Source organism: Hemiscyllium ocellatum, chromosome 10 (assembly GCF_020745735.1).
Source record: "Hemiscyllium ocellatum isolate sHemOce1 chromosome 10, sHemOce1.pat.X.cur, whole genome shotgun sequence".
NCBI classification, from domain to species: Eukaryota; Metazoa; Chordata; class Chondrichthyes; order Orectolobiformes; family Hemiscylliidae; genus Hemiscyllium; species Hemiscyllium ocellatum.
In genome coordinates this window covers 14,555,172-14,571,939 of record NC_083410.1, presented here as the reverse complement: position 1 = coordinate 14,571,939, position 16,768 = coordinate 14,555,172, and the positions used below count along the sequence as shown (strand labels likewise).

General features: G+C 39.2%; 1 protein-coding gene across 3 annotated transcripts in view; it reads left to right on the top strand.

The window, feature by feature from the left end:
* The window catches only part of tarbp1 (TAR (HIV-1) RNA binding protein 1), a 200,479-nt gene that overhangs the window by 125,838 nt on the left and 57,873 nt on the right, over positions 1-16,768 (top strand). The window contains exons 23-26 of one of the 3 annotated variants that reach the window (XR_009645110.1): positions 2,289-2,375; positions 3,998-4,200; positions 4,594-4,688; positions 4,970-4,998. Coding sequence is in view for 2 of the 3 variants with exons in the window: in XM_060831275.1 (XP_060687258.1) it covers positions 2,289-2,375; positions 3,998-4,200; positions 4,970-5,051; positions 11,848-12,022 (547 nt within the window). In the remaining variant the exon portion in view is untranslated. Of the gene's footprint in view, positions 1-2,288; positions 2,376-3,997; positions 4,205-4,593; positions 4,689-4,969; positions 5,052-11,847; positions 12,023-16,768 lie in introns of those variants that run through there. The other 2 variants (XM_060831275.1, XM_060831276.1) reach the window with 2 other exon arrangements.

The window sequence follows — 16,768 nt, the reverse complement described above, 5'->3', positions numbered from 1 at the left end:
TTTTAAAAGGGGTCCAGTTTTTGACACCTCACCTGAGACTAAGGAAGATTTGAGAGATTATGGCCAGTACTCCCGATGTTTCCACTCCCTTTTTCTTCAATAATCCAGAATGCATTTCATTCAATCCCAGTGTTTTAACTTTGAGCTTTGAAGGTGTGCAGTTCCCTTCAGCTGCAGCCATTTTTGCTTTACTGAGGGGCCAAATTTATTAGTTAACATTGTAATTGTAGATAAATTGACAAACTATTTCCTATTCAGCTTTATAGCTCAACATTGTTATAAGACCTTAAATAGTTGATTTGCTGCCTTTATCATCAAGATTTTATGATCTGTGCTGATGTGAAGGGAGGAGGGGTGTATGTCAAAAGAAGCAATTTTCCATGCGTTGTGGTGCTGAAGAGGTTACAGTGAGGTAAGGCCAATGCAGGGCCTAAATTAAAAGTTGAGCATTTACAATTTGAGGTCTAGGATAACTGTAGCCAATATAAATAAGCAAGAACAAGATAAACAGATAACTAGTATTGTTTTTGGAAAGGATATAGAAAATGGAGCTTAGCGTGAACTGAAGATTGAGATAGCAGGCCAACCAGCTTGACCAATCAAATTGTAGAAGTAGAATAGACGAATACGCAAGTGAGGGTTTCAATTGCAGCAGTCACAACAGATGCAGAGGCCATTACTATACGGAAATAAATGACGTTAGTGTTTGAGAGGATAAGGGATTTGAAACTCAGTTATACCATTGAGTTTTACAAAAAAATTATCTTGTGGGCTGAACAATGGATTTATTAGCCAGAGCGAAATAGAGTGAGAGAAGCAGATCAGCTGTTCTGTGCCATTATATAGCACAACTAGGTAAGTAATTGTCATCTTTATTATCTGTGCTCTAAATCCTTAAATCCAAGCTTTTGCCCAGAAATTGGCCTTGTGTATGCTCTAGTCTTCATTACTGTTGATCATTGCCACAGATGTTGCAATATCACAGAATTAATTGCTGTAATATCATGTGCCCTAAAAACAAAATTATAGAATAAGATGAGTAATGGTAAATTGAGGGTTGCATAAAAGGAAGGACAGCTTTATTATTTTGTTTCTAATTAGTACAGACTCGTTGTATACAGGATTGTTTTGCAAGTGGAGCTTTAAAAGGATTCTCTAGAGTTATAATTACGCCTTAAAGTAAAAATCCTTCTGTAGTTAATTGAAACTCAATACAATATTCCTAATTTGTGTGACTATTTCAGCAAAGCAACTGAATTAGCTCTCTTTCCTGTTTAAATTAGCAGCTGTTAAATGCAGCATGTTATGACTTCAAAAGGTGTGAATTTGCTCCAGTGGAATCTGGAAGGTTTAGCTTCTGCTTATTCTTCATAGCAAAATAATGGAAGATAACATTATATTTCAGGCTTGAACTAACATTTTTTGAGCATTGTTCTAATTCATTCCGATTATAAGTCATTTTGATATTTTACTGTAAAGCCACCCTATATTTGCCAAACAGACTTGAGCTCCTAATTTGGCTTGTTGCTCAGTGGTTAAGGGAATGTGGAGCTGGGTTGTGCAGACCAGAAGGGTCCCCGATAGTTCTGAGTTAGTTAATCACAAGGTACAGTTAAGCAGTCTGCAATTGGTCTTGGTGAACTGGTTTATGAGTGGGTGAAACATTAGTCTCAGTTGTCGTTCCTGATGACTCTTCAACGACTAATATTATGTCAATTTGTTTTGAGGCTCGACTTGGCTCTGGCACCTTCCACAATCAAAAAGAAACTATGCCCTCACTTCCTAACTTCAAACCTTTTGCACGATGTACTAGTGGTGCTGTTGCAAGCAAAGTAACATCACTCGAAGAAATCAATACCACTAAGAAAGAGAATGACTTGGCATAAAATGGTGAATTACACTGTCCCTTGCTAGTATGGAAATCAGTTGTTTGGAAGCACAGGTGGAAATTTGTTTTTAGCAGGCGTGGCAACTCTGGAATTATTCTAGTACAGTACTTTGGAAATTTAAAATAATTTTCATGACTGCTTTATAGAGTTTTATCACTTTTATGCCTTACATTAATATTTATATCTACAATGTTTTCCAGTTCACATGTTTGTAGGTAGGCACCCAACATTGTTTTGTCATCCAAAAATTCCAAAATCTAACAATGATTTGGTTGCAAACATGACAAATTGGAAAGATTCTAGTCCATCTTTAAAATAGAGGTTTTGATTCATTTTGTTACATTGATTCAAGTAAATTCCTCAAATTCCCCTGTTTCGTTTTGGTTCATTTTTCTGCAGAATCCAGAAAATACAAAAACCAGTATCTGCACATTTTTGGCTGTGTTAGTTCACATTAAAGTAATCCTGAAGAAGATTTCAAAAAAGGTAAGCATTTTAATTCTCAGACTTAAATTGGTTAAATATTTAGGAATGTGTGGGATGGTTGGAATCTGTGCTAAAGTTCTGTGCTCAGTACGTTAATTGTGTTTAATGAACAAACCTGATGGAGCTTCATTGTCCTGTTGGCCAAGAATCACATTGATTGCAAAAAATAAAACAAGAGATGGCCCTCATGAAGCTTTTACCATTTATGTATTCAAAGTAATAAATCCCAAAGAGAAATTGTCAAACCCCATGTATTTGGCCACAAATGAATTTACAATGACCTGTAGGAATGTTGTTGTAATTCTGGAGTCAACATTCAAATACAAAGCTCAGATCTAAAGGCAGTCAGCTGAGTATGAGCATGTCTAATTGACTTGCAATAGCATTAGAAATAAGGGTAGGAGAAGCTTTCTGCATCCTTCAATAAGACCATAGTTGATTGTCTACCTCTTATCAACTACACTAAATCCTGCATTTGTGCACTAACCTTTATCTCAGGTATGATGCATGTACTTGTGCTCAGTTTGCCTTTTTTGACCTCTGATGACTTTTATGTTATGGAGCACAACATAGAGACAAAGCATTTCTATATCAGAAATGAGTAACAGAAGTACCATGTGCAGGAAGGAATTATTAAATTGGAGAGGATGCAGAGAAGATTTGCCAGGAATGGAGTTCTAAGTTATAAGGAGAGGCTGGATAGCCGGAACTTTTTTCATTGGAATGTGAGATTGAGGGGTGACCTTACAGAGGTTTATAAAATCATGAGGGGCGTAGATAAGGTGAATAGAAAAAGTATTTTCCCTAGGGGGAGTTCAAATCAAGGGGGCATATTTTTAAGGTGAGACGAGAAAGCTTTAAAAGAGACCTGAGGGGCAGCTTTTTCCCTCACAGGGTGGTTTGTATGTGGAATGAACTGCCGGAGGAAGTGATAGTTGTGTGTACAGTTTTAAAAGAAGTTTGGACAGGTACATAAATAGGTGAAGTTTAGAAGGATAAAGGCCAAATGCAGGCAATGTTTAGTTTGGGAAACTTGGTCGGCTTGGACGAGTTGGACCAAAGGGCCTGTTTCCATGCTTTATGACTCTGTCTATATTTATACGTATATTTATGTGTTGCACATATTAAATATATATGTAATGCTGAGTTTGGAGTCTTGATTCTAAAATCATAATCCTGGCAAAGTAAGGCTCACTCTTCCTTGGCAGGAAACCTCATTTGCAGTTTTTCAAAACAAAAAAATTCTGTCCCTGGTCTCCTTTTAAAGAGGCACATTATTCTAAGATGGATAATTTTCTGTCCTGTGCACTAAGCTGTGTGGAAGATGTATTGTGAACAGTGATATTTAATATGTATTGAATGAAAATGAGGACTTTGATAGGATAGACTGAGTCATTCCTCTTTTAATTTTACAGTGTGCATTTTTTACTTGTTTACTTTCATATTTTTTCAAATATTTAAATTTAGAACCATAGTAAATGAGATATAACCAGATTAAAATTGCAAAGCTAGTGCATGATTTAAATCACCTTCTCGAGGTGATTTATTTCACGAAGTTTCTAATTAGAAATATGTCGGTCCAATTTCTATTGACATTTTTTTTAAATTGTCTCGCGAACTAGGACCAACATTTGAAGAAAGCTTTGGGTGTGGTATTGCCATGGTGTCTAAACCACAACTTCAGTGTGCGACTGTATGCCCTCCTTGCCTTACAGCATGTTTGGGAGGCATGTTTACAGTCAAAGGTTGAAGACAAGGAGCTGCAATATTTGGCACCGATTATTGAGTCTTGTCTAGAACAAGCTGGAAACAAGCAAACCGCAGGGTTGGTATGAGGCAAGCTTATATTTTTCTTTTAATAAAGTTAATTATCGTTTGTCTAAAAAGGCCTGAGAACTTATCTGTAGTTGCACTTTTAGGAAGAATATTCTGTAAAATTGTACATCTGTGCAAATGTTCAGCAATCATTTAAAAATACTTAGGGACACTAAAACTTGCTAAGACATTTTAATATTTTGTTATCATCCTCTTACTGTTTACTTCACTCGACATGTGTGGCCCAAGTCAAGCAACTTGCTTACATGTCTCTACCACAGCTATTGCAATGCTGTAATTTCAGGTAAATCTCTTGCCCTTCAGTTTAACTTCATAGACTATGGGTAAGTAAGAGAAAGTGAGTCCCAACTTTCATTTGCACTCCTTATGTCTTTTGATGTAGGAATAGAAGAAGTACCGCACAGAAGCCTTTGGGTGGCTGAGGATATGCTGAGGATATTTGAATAATTGACATGGGGATTCTGGTTTACATTTGATGTGAGAAAGGAGAATGCCTCCATATTTTGTACCTGTATCAAGCACCACCCAAAGATTGGCGCTATGAATATTTATTATGTTTGGGAGCAGATGGTTGTGCATCAGATTATAGAAAAGTCCTTCGTTTTATAATTATTTATTGCTTTCATAAATGTATTTAACAAAAAAAAATTCTAATTTTCAATTGACAATTTTAGTTTGTGGGTCCGTTGAAAGATTGGACAGTTTTATTTGTTTGAACTTCTTTTTTGTGATAATGTTTTATTTTCTCTTCCTTCAAGGAATGCTGGAAAGAACTGGCAGAGAATTCAGGACCATTTCTTATTTAGAAAATTTCAACCATTAGAAGACTACAGTTTAGAGGTATGGAAGAGGTGCTGAAGATATTCCTGATTTCTTTAATAGCTGTGTTTTGGTAAAATGTTTTATTGAATCTGTTTTTAATCAAGATGCAAAGCTCCAGAGTCAAATTCAACCACCGTCAAATGCAACGTAGAGGCTTCAACTTTTCTCCATCAATGTGTAGTGACTTCAGTTTAAAACAGGCAGCCCTACTCAACATTGGAATCTCATTGTTCATGTATATCTGATAGATATTGAGTTATGTTGTTCAAATGTAGTTAATGAGTTTGTTCCAGCTAGTAGATCACGAGTGATTTGTCCATTTCTGTTTAGGTGCTAGTGGATGTGGCGCAGTTGGTAACCCTTTTGCCTCAGTCAGAGAAATTAGAGTTGCGTGTGACACGGTTAATATAGAAGTACTGGGTGATTTCAGTTTACAGCATCTGAGGAACAGGAGAATCAACATTTCAGGAATGATGAAGGGCTTATGCCTGAAATGTTGATGCTCCTGCTTCTCGGATGCTGCCTGACCTGCTGTGTCTTTCCAGCACCACACTCTCGACTGTGATCTCCAGCATCTGCTGTCCTTACTTTCTCCTAGTTGACTTCAGTTTGTGTAAAGACTGGGTAAACTTAATCAGTGCTACTGCTGTGGAGGATGAATTCCTCATGTATGCACAAAATAGCTTTTTGGAACAGTACATAGAAGAACCAACTGGGGATTGGGTTAATTTAGATTTATACACTGAAGAACGACTTTCTGAATGACAGAGGGCTTCTTAATGAATGCTGTAAAGGAACCTTTGGTAAATAGTGACCATAATTAGGTAGAATTTTGCATCAAGTTTGAATTCAATGGAGTTAATTTGGAAACTGGGATCTTCTATCTAAACCTTTTGAAACGATGAAGTATTTTGAGGTATTACATGCTCTACAATAAATATATGTTCCTGTAAAACCCCCATGGCTAATAAAAGAAGTTAAAGGTTACATTAGATCAAAGGAAGTAACTTTTCAAGATGCCAGAAAAAGTGGTAAGCCTGAGGATTGGAAGCACTTATAGAATCCAGCAAAGAATGATCACAAAACTGGTGAGGGGGGAAAAAAAAATGAACACAAACTAGCGAGAAAGAAGCATAAGTCAGACTGGAAACACATCTTTTTGTATATGAGAAGAAAAAATCGGCTTGTTAGAATGTGAGCTCATTCCATGAATGTGGCAGAGAAACGAAACAATTACTTTGTGAGCGTCTTGATGGAAGAAGATATTGAAAATTTCACAGAAATACTAGACCACTGAGAAATTGAAAGCAATTAGCATTTCTCAAGAGGTAAACTTGAAAAGTTAACTGGATCGAAGCATGATGAATCTTCAGACCAAATGAGCTTCATCCCAGAGTGTTGCATGTGGTGGCCATAGGAATAGTGCATTACTGGTTTTCTTTCAAAATTCTGTAGATCCTTCAAAGAATGCAGTCTGGTAGGAAGCGAATATAATACCACTATTTAAGGAGGGAAAATGGAGAGTTAGAGTTTGTTTGATGTCAGTAGGAGGAAAAATTTTGTAATCTATTCCAAAGAGTGTAATTATGAGACACTTGAAAGAAAATGGGAAATTAGGGAGAGCCAGCATGCCGTCTTGAAAGAGAAATCATGTTTGGCAAATCTTCTGGAAGTTTTTGGGAATGTTGCTTATAACATTGCTTTAAGAAGAAGCAATGCATGATGTATTTGGATTTTTTGAAAAGCTTCTTCATGGGTTGATAGGCAAAGTTGGTGTGCATGGGTTTGGAGATAATTTACTAATCAGGTTTGAGAATTGATTAACAGAAGAAGGCAGTGTAGGAATAAACAAACCATTCTGAAGATGGCAGGCTATTATCAGTGGCTTGCAACCATTAGTGGCAAAGCCATAGTTGTTCACAATCTAAATAAATGATTTGGATGTGGAGTCAAATTGTAATTTCTTATCTGCTGATGAGACAACACTAAATGGGAATGTAAGTTGTGAGGAAGATGCAAAGAGGCTTTAAATGGCCTTTGTTATGACTCTGACCAAATGAGTATACTGGTTGAATAAGGCCTTGATAAGACCATACCTGTAGGAGAAAGTGAGGACTGCAGATGCTGGAGATCAGAGTGGTGCTGGAAATACACTGCAGGTCAGGAAGCATCTGAGGAGCAGGAGAATTGACGATTCGGGTATAAACCCTTCATCAGGCATGAAGGGCTTATGCTGAAACATCGATTCTCCTGCTCCTCAGGTGTTGCTTGACCTGCTGTGTTTTCCAGAAGACCACAGCTGGAGTGTTGTATGCAGTTTTGATCTCCTTAACTGAGAAAGGATGTTCTGGCTGTGGAAGGAGTGCAACAAAGGTTTACCAAACTAATTTCTGAGAATCATGTATGAAGTGAGACTGGATTGCTTTGGAGTATATTTACTGAAGTTTAGAAGAATGAGATGTGATCTCTCAAAAGTCAATGCAATTCTAACAGGACCAGACAGGGTAAATACAGGAAGGATGTTATAGCGGACCAGGGAGTCCAGACTAGGGGGTTGCAGTCTAAAGATAGTTAATTAAGGACTGATCTGAGGAGAAATTTCTTCACCGAGTGTGTTGAGTCTGTGAACTTGTCTGCCACAGAAAATGGTTGAGGCCAAAGCATTGAATGTTTTCAAGATGAAGTTCGGCATAGTTCTTCAGGCTAAAGTGGTGAATGGGTGTGAAGAGAAAGCAGGAACAAGGTATGGAGGTGGATACTCAGTTGTAATTGCATCAAATGATGGAGCAGGGTCCAAGGAATGAATGGTCTACTCCTGCTCCTATTTTCTATGGAATCAAAACCCCTACTCGATGAGACATCCCAAAAGTGTAAATGTCCAAATGAATCAACAAGATGGTTGAATTTATTTTTAATGTTATCAGGACAAAAGAGAAACTCCCACCAGGTTTCATCAAAAAATGCAAAAACTTAATTATTTGGACCTAGTCTTTAACAAGAGGCAAAACAGGTTTTTAACTACTACTAGGCAAATTTACTCCCCTTTAAATCCAAACTCATAAGCAGACAGGACATACAATTCTGAAGAGTTATTATAGGTGGAAAACCAAGCAAAAAGAACAGTTTATGAATGAAGAATCCAGACCACAAGATTGGAATAAACTGACTTTCCCAGTTCTTTTGGTTTCTGCAAACAAATTCATGCTGCTGTCAGCCATAGAGTAATGCAGGATGCTCAGTTTGGGTAGCTGGTGACTTACACCCTGGTCTTTTTTGTATTGAGCTGGCAATTCAGTTTTCAGAGTTTTTATAATTGTTTTTTCACTTCGAGAGAGAGAGCACACTGTTTCCTTGCCAACTTCTTCATAATTGGAAGTGGTTTTCCTTTCCAGGAGCGAGAGAGAGAGATCTCTTTGCTGCAGAGTTCTTGAAAGTCTCTCTCCAAGTTTACTATTCCCTGATTTGTGGTAAAATGAACTTACCAGTCCAAAGGCCATTGCAAGGCAACCTGTAAAGCATTGTGCCTTCCACCCATTTGTACGTTAAAACTGACAAATCTATCTTATCTCTCTGTTAACAGCTCTGCTTTTCCAAAGGTAACCTGAACTTTTGTAAACAATAAGTAAAGCACAACACAGTTATATTGTTGGTCTTTGAATTCCAAACAGCTGCATTGCCCAAAACTTCAATTTCCTATTTTATTTCCAAAAAATATTTGTGGGTGTCACATTATAGACAAGTCAAGGAAATGGACAAAAATATGGCAAATTGAATATAATGTGAATAAGTGTGAAGTTCCCACTTTAGTATAAAAACATAGAATGTTAATTAAATGTTGAGGTTGGTGTGAGTGTTGGTATCTAGAGAGACATGGATGACCTTGTTTGTGAGTCACAAAATAGTTACCTTACAAACCCAGCAATCAGTAAGGAAAGCAAATATTATACAGGTAAAGATATCTTTCTGTAATTGTATAAAGCTTTAGTAAGACCGACTCTTGGGAGTATTGTGTATGGTTTTGCTCTCCTTATCTAAGGGAGGATATGCTTGTCAAAGAAGGAGTGAAGCAGAGGTTTACCAGACTGCTTCACGGGATGGTGGCACTATGAGAAGAGGTTGAGGAAACTGTATTATAGAACATAGGACAGTACAGCACAGTACAGGCCCTTCAGCTCTCGAATTTGTACTGACCTTTTGTCCTACTCTAAGATCAAACTAACCTATATACCCTCTATTCTACTATCATCCATGTGCCCATCCAAGAAACGCTTAAGTGTCCCTAATGTATTTGACTTTGCTTACTACTGTTGGCATTGCATGTACCCATCACTCTCTGTGTAAAGAACCTACCTCTGACATCTCCCCTAAACCTTCCTCCAATCACCCTAAGGTTATACCCATCATAATAGCCATATCCGCGCTGAAAAAATGTCTCTGGCTATACACTCTATCTATGCCTTTCATCATCTTGTACATCTCTCATCCTTCTTCACTCCAACGCGAAAAGCCTTAGCTCCCTCAACTTTTCTTGATAAGACATGCCTTCCAGTCCAGGGAGCATCTTGGTAAACTCATTTGCACTCTCTCTAAAGCTTCCACATCCTTCCAATAATGAGGCAACCAGAACTGAACACAATATTCCAAGTGTAGTCTAATAAGGGCTTTATAGAACTGGGGCAGAACCTCGTGGCTCTTAAACTCAATCCTCCTGCTAATGAACGCCAACACACCATGTGCCTTCTTAACAACCATATCAACTTGGGTGGCAACTTTGTGGGATCTATGGACATGGACCCCAAGATCCCTCTCTTCCTCATCACTGCCAAGAATCCTGCCTTTAACCCTATAATCTGCATTCAAAATTGACCTTCCAAATTGAATTCCATCTGCCACTTCTCAGCCCAGGTCTGCATCTTGTCAATGTCCCATTGCAACCTACAACAGCCCTTCACACTATCCACAACTCCACCAACCTTCATGTCATCGACAAACTTACTAATCCATCCTTCCACTTCCTCATCCACATCATTTACAAAAATCACAAAGAGCTGAGGTTCCTTTTCAAGTTTTGTGATAGTGGAAAGTGATATCATTGAAATTTCCAAGCTTCTTGTTGGGTGTGTCAAAGTGGTTGTACATTGAATGTAACTCTTGGCTGGTGAGGTGAAAATTTAGGATATAATCTCAGAATGAGGTTTAGGCCATTTAAAACTAAGAAGTGATGAGGGGTGACCTTATACAGGTTTGTAAAATCATGCGAGGCATGGATGGGTTGAATAGCCAAGGTCCTTTCCCCAGGGTGAGGGAGTCCAAAACTAGAGGGCATGGGTTTAAGGTGAGAGGAGAAAGATTTAAAAGGGATCTCATGGGCAACGTTTTCATGGAGAAGGTGATGCGTGTATGAATGAGCTGATAGAGGAAGTGATGGAGACTGGTATAATTACAACATTTAAAAGGCATTTGGATGGGTATATTAACAGGAAGGGTTTAGAGGGATGTGGGTCAAATGCTGGCAAATGGGACTACATTAATGTAGCATTGCTGGTTGGCATGGATGAGTTGGACCGAAGGGTCTATTTCCATGCTGTACATCTCTAAGACTTTATGTGGAAGAAATTTTTCGCCCAGAAGATGGCAAACCTGTGGAATTTCCTGCCCCGAAGAGTTGTGGAATCTCAGTCATTGAGCACATTAAAGATAGAAATCAATAGATTTCTGGAGACTAGTGACTTTGTAATATGGAGGTAGTGTTGGAAAGTGGCATTGAGGTGTATTTCAGTCATGATCTAATTGAATAGCTGACCAGGTTCAATGGGCTCAATGGACCATGTTCTTAAGGATCCAGGTTTAAATCCAATTCTTAGACTTAAACAATCCAATCTTGGACTTGAATCAAGGCTGACACTCTAATAGGATACTGAGGGCCAAATGTGCCATCTTTCAGATGATATATTAAACCAATGAGCTGTCTGCTCATAAAGATAGGTATATTAGATTTGAAGGCTATTTTTGAAGAAAAACAGGAGGGTCCTCTCTAATATCCTGGCCAATATTTATCCCTCAATCAACATGACAAAAACAGATTATGTGGGATCTTTAATTACATCAGCTTCTCTTCCAAATACCCCCTCCTCCCACCTGTGCATACCTCCTTGCTTTCTTCTTTTGTCTGTTAAATGCAATCATACCCTGAAAGAGGTTGGAAGTTCACCGTGAATGCATCAGTGCTTGACTTGGCTTTGTCCATGTTTGGAATTACTGATGCTGCAGGGTCATACTAAATAAAGTCTTAGTCCACTGCTGGAAAGCCTAGCAAATGTTTGCCATACAAACGAAAGAAATTTGTTACTTATTTTCAGTTCTACATAAATGATCTGGGAAATTGGACTTGCAACAGAGATCAGCCATGATCTAATTGAATGGCACAACAATCCAAAAAGTCATATAGCTTACCTGTTCTATTTCTCACTTTCATATAAACATGAATGCTTGAGTATCTTTGGAAATTTATCATTCCAGTTAGGCAAACAGTAAAACATCGACTCCAGCATTTGATCATTGTAAAGAATCAGCAATAACTAATTGAAGTCTGGCTGTGGTATTGGTTGAGGCCATAGATTTCAGTGTTAGAGGAAAATAGGCATAGTATTTATTAAACTGACAATTAATCAAGATAAAGTACAAGTGATTTAAAAACAAAAGAGTACTGATTTTTAAAAAAATTCTGTCCCTTTACTTTGTTATTTTAAAAGAACTTGAGATGACAACCTTGGTCTCTGAGCTCCTCTTGTTCTTCTCCTGCTCCATCTTATAGGCGATATTTTACATCTTTCCAAGGTTATCAGATGTTATAGAAGATGAATGGATTCCTGCCTGGAAGTTCAGCCGAATTATGAATCTCATGTCCTCCAGTTCTTCAGTTAATGTATTTAACTCGAGGAATCAGCTTTGTGATGTGAAGTTAACAGGCTGGGTTCAACAAGATAAAGGTACAATTTATTTTCCTTCCTCTAAATTTTACAATGGATCTATATGTTAATAATCTGAATATTAAAGTATAAATGTGTCCAGTGCAAGCCTACACTTTATGCATCTACAGTCTGCAAGGAGATTTTTACATTATGCTCCAACTGTTACAAAGGTCATCTGAGTCTTGTGTGGCTAGTTTTACCCTGAAGGTAAACTATTGGATTCACCAAAGTTAAAAAATAAGAAGATTCCTAATTACACATCTAAAACACCAATTAATTTATTTTTCAGTTCATAACATAATGCACATGTTGGCAGTTGATACCACTAGCCCAAATCTCAGCCATTTTAGAAACCAATAGATAATATAATACCATGCATTGGTATTTTTGTATCAAAGCACAACACTGTCCCTCTTTTAATAATTACTACTAATAATAACAATGAATTAATTATTTAGAGTCATAGAGATGTACAGCACAGAAACAGATCCTTCAGTCCAATTTGTCCAAGCCGACCAGATATCCCAACCCAATCTAGTCCCACCTGCCAGCACCCGGCCCATATCCCTCCAAATCCTTCCTTTTCATATACCCATCTAGATGCCTTTTAAATAGTGCAATTGTACTAGATTCCACCACTTCCTCTGGTAGCCCAGTCCACACACACACACCACTCTCTGTGAAAAAGGTGCCCTTTAGGTCTCTTCTTTATCCTTCCCCTCTCACCCTAAACTTATGCCCTCTAGTTCCGGAGTCCTACAACCTGCCTATTTATCCTATTTGTGCCCCTCATGATTTTATAAACCACTATAAGGTCACCCCTCAGCCTCCGATGCTCCAGGGAAAATAGCCCCAACCTATTCAACCCCTCCCTATAGCTCAAATCCTTCAACTCTGGCAACATCCTTGTAAGTCTTTTCTGACACCTTCCAAGTTTCTTTCCGATAGAAAGGAGACCAGAATTGCATGCAATATTCCAACAGTGGTCTAACCAATGTCCTATACAGCTGTAACATGAACTCTCAACTCCTATACTCAATATTCTGTCCAATAAAGGAAAGCATACCAAACACCTTTTTCACTATCCTATCTACCTGAGACTCCACTTTCAAGGAGCTATGAACCTGCACTCTTTGTTCAGCAACACTCCCAAGGACCTTACCATTAAGTGTATAAGCCCTGCGAAGATTTATTTTCTCAAAATGTAGTACACCATATTTGTCTAAACTAAACTCCATCTGCCACTCCTCAGCCCATTTGGCCCATCTGATCGAGATCCTGTTGTAATCCGAGGTAACCTTCTTCACTGTCCACTACACCTCCAATTTTGGTGGCATCTGTAGACTTACTAACTATACCTCCTATAGAACATAAAACATAGAAAAGTACAGCACAGAACAGGCCCTTAGTCCCACGATGTTGTGCTGAGACTTAATCCCAATGTAAAATATAGTAACTTAACTTACACACCCCTCAACTCACTGCTATCCATGTGCATGTCCAGCAGTCGCTTAAATGTCCCCACCACCTCAGCTGGCAACGCATTCCATGCATTCACAACTCTCTGCATGAAGAACCTACCTCTGACATCTCCTTTATACCCCCCTCCTAATATCTTCAAACTATGACCCCTCGTACCAGTCAATCCTGCCCTGGGGAAAAGTCTCTGGTTATTGACTCTATTTATTCCTCTCATTGTTTTGATCAGGAGACCTCGATCAGGTCTCCTCTCTTCCTCCTTCTCTCCAGAGAGAAAGGTCTGAGCTTATTCAACCTTTCTTCATAAGGCAAGTCCTCTAGTCCAGGCAGAATCCTGGTAAACCTTCTTTGCACCCTCTCCAAAGCCTCCACATCTTTCCTATAGTACGGCAACCAGAACTGGACAGAATATTCCAAGTGTGGTCTCACCAGGGACTTGCAGAGCTGCAGCAAAACCTCGCAGCTCTTAAACTCGATTCCCCTGTTAATGAAAGCCAAAACAGCATATGTTTTCTTAACAGCCCTATCCACTTGGGTGGCAACTTTGAGGGATCTATGCACTTGCACACCCAAATCCCTCTGTTCCTCCACACTGCCAAGAATCCTGTCTTTAATCCTATATTCAGCGTTCGAGTTCAACCTTCCAAAATGCATCACTTCGCATTTATCCAGGTTGAACTCCATCTGCCGTTTGTCAGCCCAGCTCTGCATCCTGTCTGTCGCACTGCAGCCTGCTGTAACCCTCTATACTATCGATGACATCTCCAACCTTTGTGTCATCTGCAAATTTACTAACCCACCCCTCAACCTCCTTATCCAAGTCATTTATAAAAACTACAAAGAGCAGAGGCCCAAGAACAGAGCCCTGCAGGACCCCACTCAACACTGTCTTCCAGGCAGAGTACTTTCCATCCACAGCCACTCTCTGCCTTTAGTCAGCCAGCCAATTCTGAATCCAGATAGCCAAATCTCCTTGTATCCCATACCTCCTGACTTTATGAATGAGCCTACCATGGGGAACCCTATCAAATGCCTTGCTGAAATCCATATACACCACATCCACTGCTCGACCATCGTCGACCTGTCTTGACACCTCCTCGAAGAACTCGATACGATTTGTGAGGCATGACCTGCTCCTCACAAAGCCATGCTGACTGCCTTTAATCACACTATGCTTTGCCAAAAGTCATAAATCCTATCCCTCAGAATTCTTTCCACAACTTTGTTGACCATAGACGTGAGACTGACTGGTCTGTAATTGCCAGGGATTTCCCTATTACCCTTCTCGAAAAGTGGAACAACATTTGCCTCCTTCCAATCCTCCAGTACGACTCCCGTGGAGAGTGAGGAGGCAAATATCCTCATCATCGGCTTAGCAACCTTCTTTCTCGCTTCCCAGAGCAGCCGAGGATAAATCTGGTCTGGCCCTGGGGACTTATCAATCTTAATGTTTTCCAAAATTTCTCGCACATCATCTTCATCAATCTTGATCTGGTCAAGACTGTATCACAGCTCCTCTAAGTTTTCATTTTCAAGTTCCCTTTCCTTGATGAAAACTGAAGCAAAAAACTCATTTAGGATTTCCCCTATCTGCTCAGACTCAATGCCCAAGTTCCCTCCACTATCCCTGATTGGCCCTACCTTCTCATTGATCATTCTCTGATATGTTCTCTATGTTCCCATCCAACTTTTTTATGTAAATGATGAAAAGTAGTGGACCAGCCTGGTCCTTGTGGCACTCCACTGGTCACAGGCCTCCAATCTGAAAAACAACCCACGCTCTGTCTTCTACCTTTCAGCCAGTTCTGTATCCACTTAGCTAGTTCACCCTGTATTCCATGAGCTCTAACTTGTTAACTAGTCTCCCATGGGTAACCTTGTCGAACACCTTACTGAAATTCATATGGATCATGTCTATCGTTCTGCCCTCATAAATCCTCTTTGTTACTTCTTCAAAAAAACTCAATCATGTTTGTGAGACATGATTTTCCACGCACAAAACCATGTTGACTATCCCTTCATTATGCAAATTGCCAAAGAACATACTTAGCCTGTATAGGTAGTAACTATCGTTAATGTACAGATAGGTTTCATTGCTAATGGTTTACCAGTAAGCTAACCCCAGTGTTATGAAGTCACTGAGAGCCATACTGGATACTGATGTTGGGGATGATAGAGGATTGCTTAACTCACAGGAAATAGAGTCAACGTAAGAGCCAGTTTCACTTTGGTAAACTGTAACTATTGGAATACCTTAAGGGTCAGTGCTGCGGCCTCCGTAAGACCATAAGATATAGGAGCAGAATTAGGCCATTTGGCGCATTGGATCTGCTGCACCATTCAATCATGCTTATTACGTTTCTCAACCCCATTCTCCTGCCTTCTCCCTGTACCCCTTGATTCCTTTACCAATCAAGAACCTATCTATGTCTGTAATAAATACACTCATGCCTCCACACGTTCTGTGATGATGAGTTTCACAGATCAGATCAGCCACAATTTGGCTGAATGGCAGAGCTGGCTACAGGTGCCAGTACTTAGTCCTGCTCTGTTCCAGTGTTCAACATACAATCACCTGGCTGCGTTAATCACCCTTCCAGTCAATATCAGGTACTGCTATCTTGCATCCTGATTATTAAGATAGGATATTCCGGAGGATAGGGCCCAGGCAGCTGCAGGTATCACCAACGGTGATGAAGAATGAAGTTAGAGTTTAACTTAGGTGGGATAGCTCTGATAGGTGAGTAGAATTTGATGTAAGTGGAGACATCTTGAATTCAGCATAAAAATCAGTAATAAGTACAGATGATGGAGACGGTTTGGCTCATCAAGCTATTTCTGGATCTTATTCAAAATGACACTCCAGAGATCAAAGGAATACATTATACAATTATATTCAGATCCTTAGAAGGTTGATTGTCAGTGACCTTGGGCTTTAAAATGAATTTTAACTCGCTCTTTCTCTCTCTAAGTGAACACCTGTCACTAAATAATCTGATCCTTTTCAATTGACAAGGCCATAAAAGACTACATATGTTGGCCTTGCTATTGTGCTATAAAATTTAAATAACCTGCCAATATCACTGGATTTTAGTAATCCTGTCACGAGCTACTGGGTTAACTTCAGAAGTGATTGTACTGGGAAATATCCGTGTCAAGAAAAATATAAAAGTTAGATCATCATCAGAGCCCATTGTACTCCATCTGCCCTGTCCCTGTGGCTTACCTTGGACTGCATTTGTGGCCAGATGCTACCTTTTTTGGGAAAACATTGGCATTTGTAAG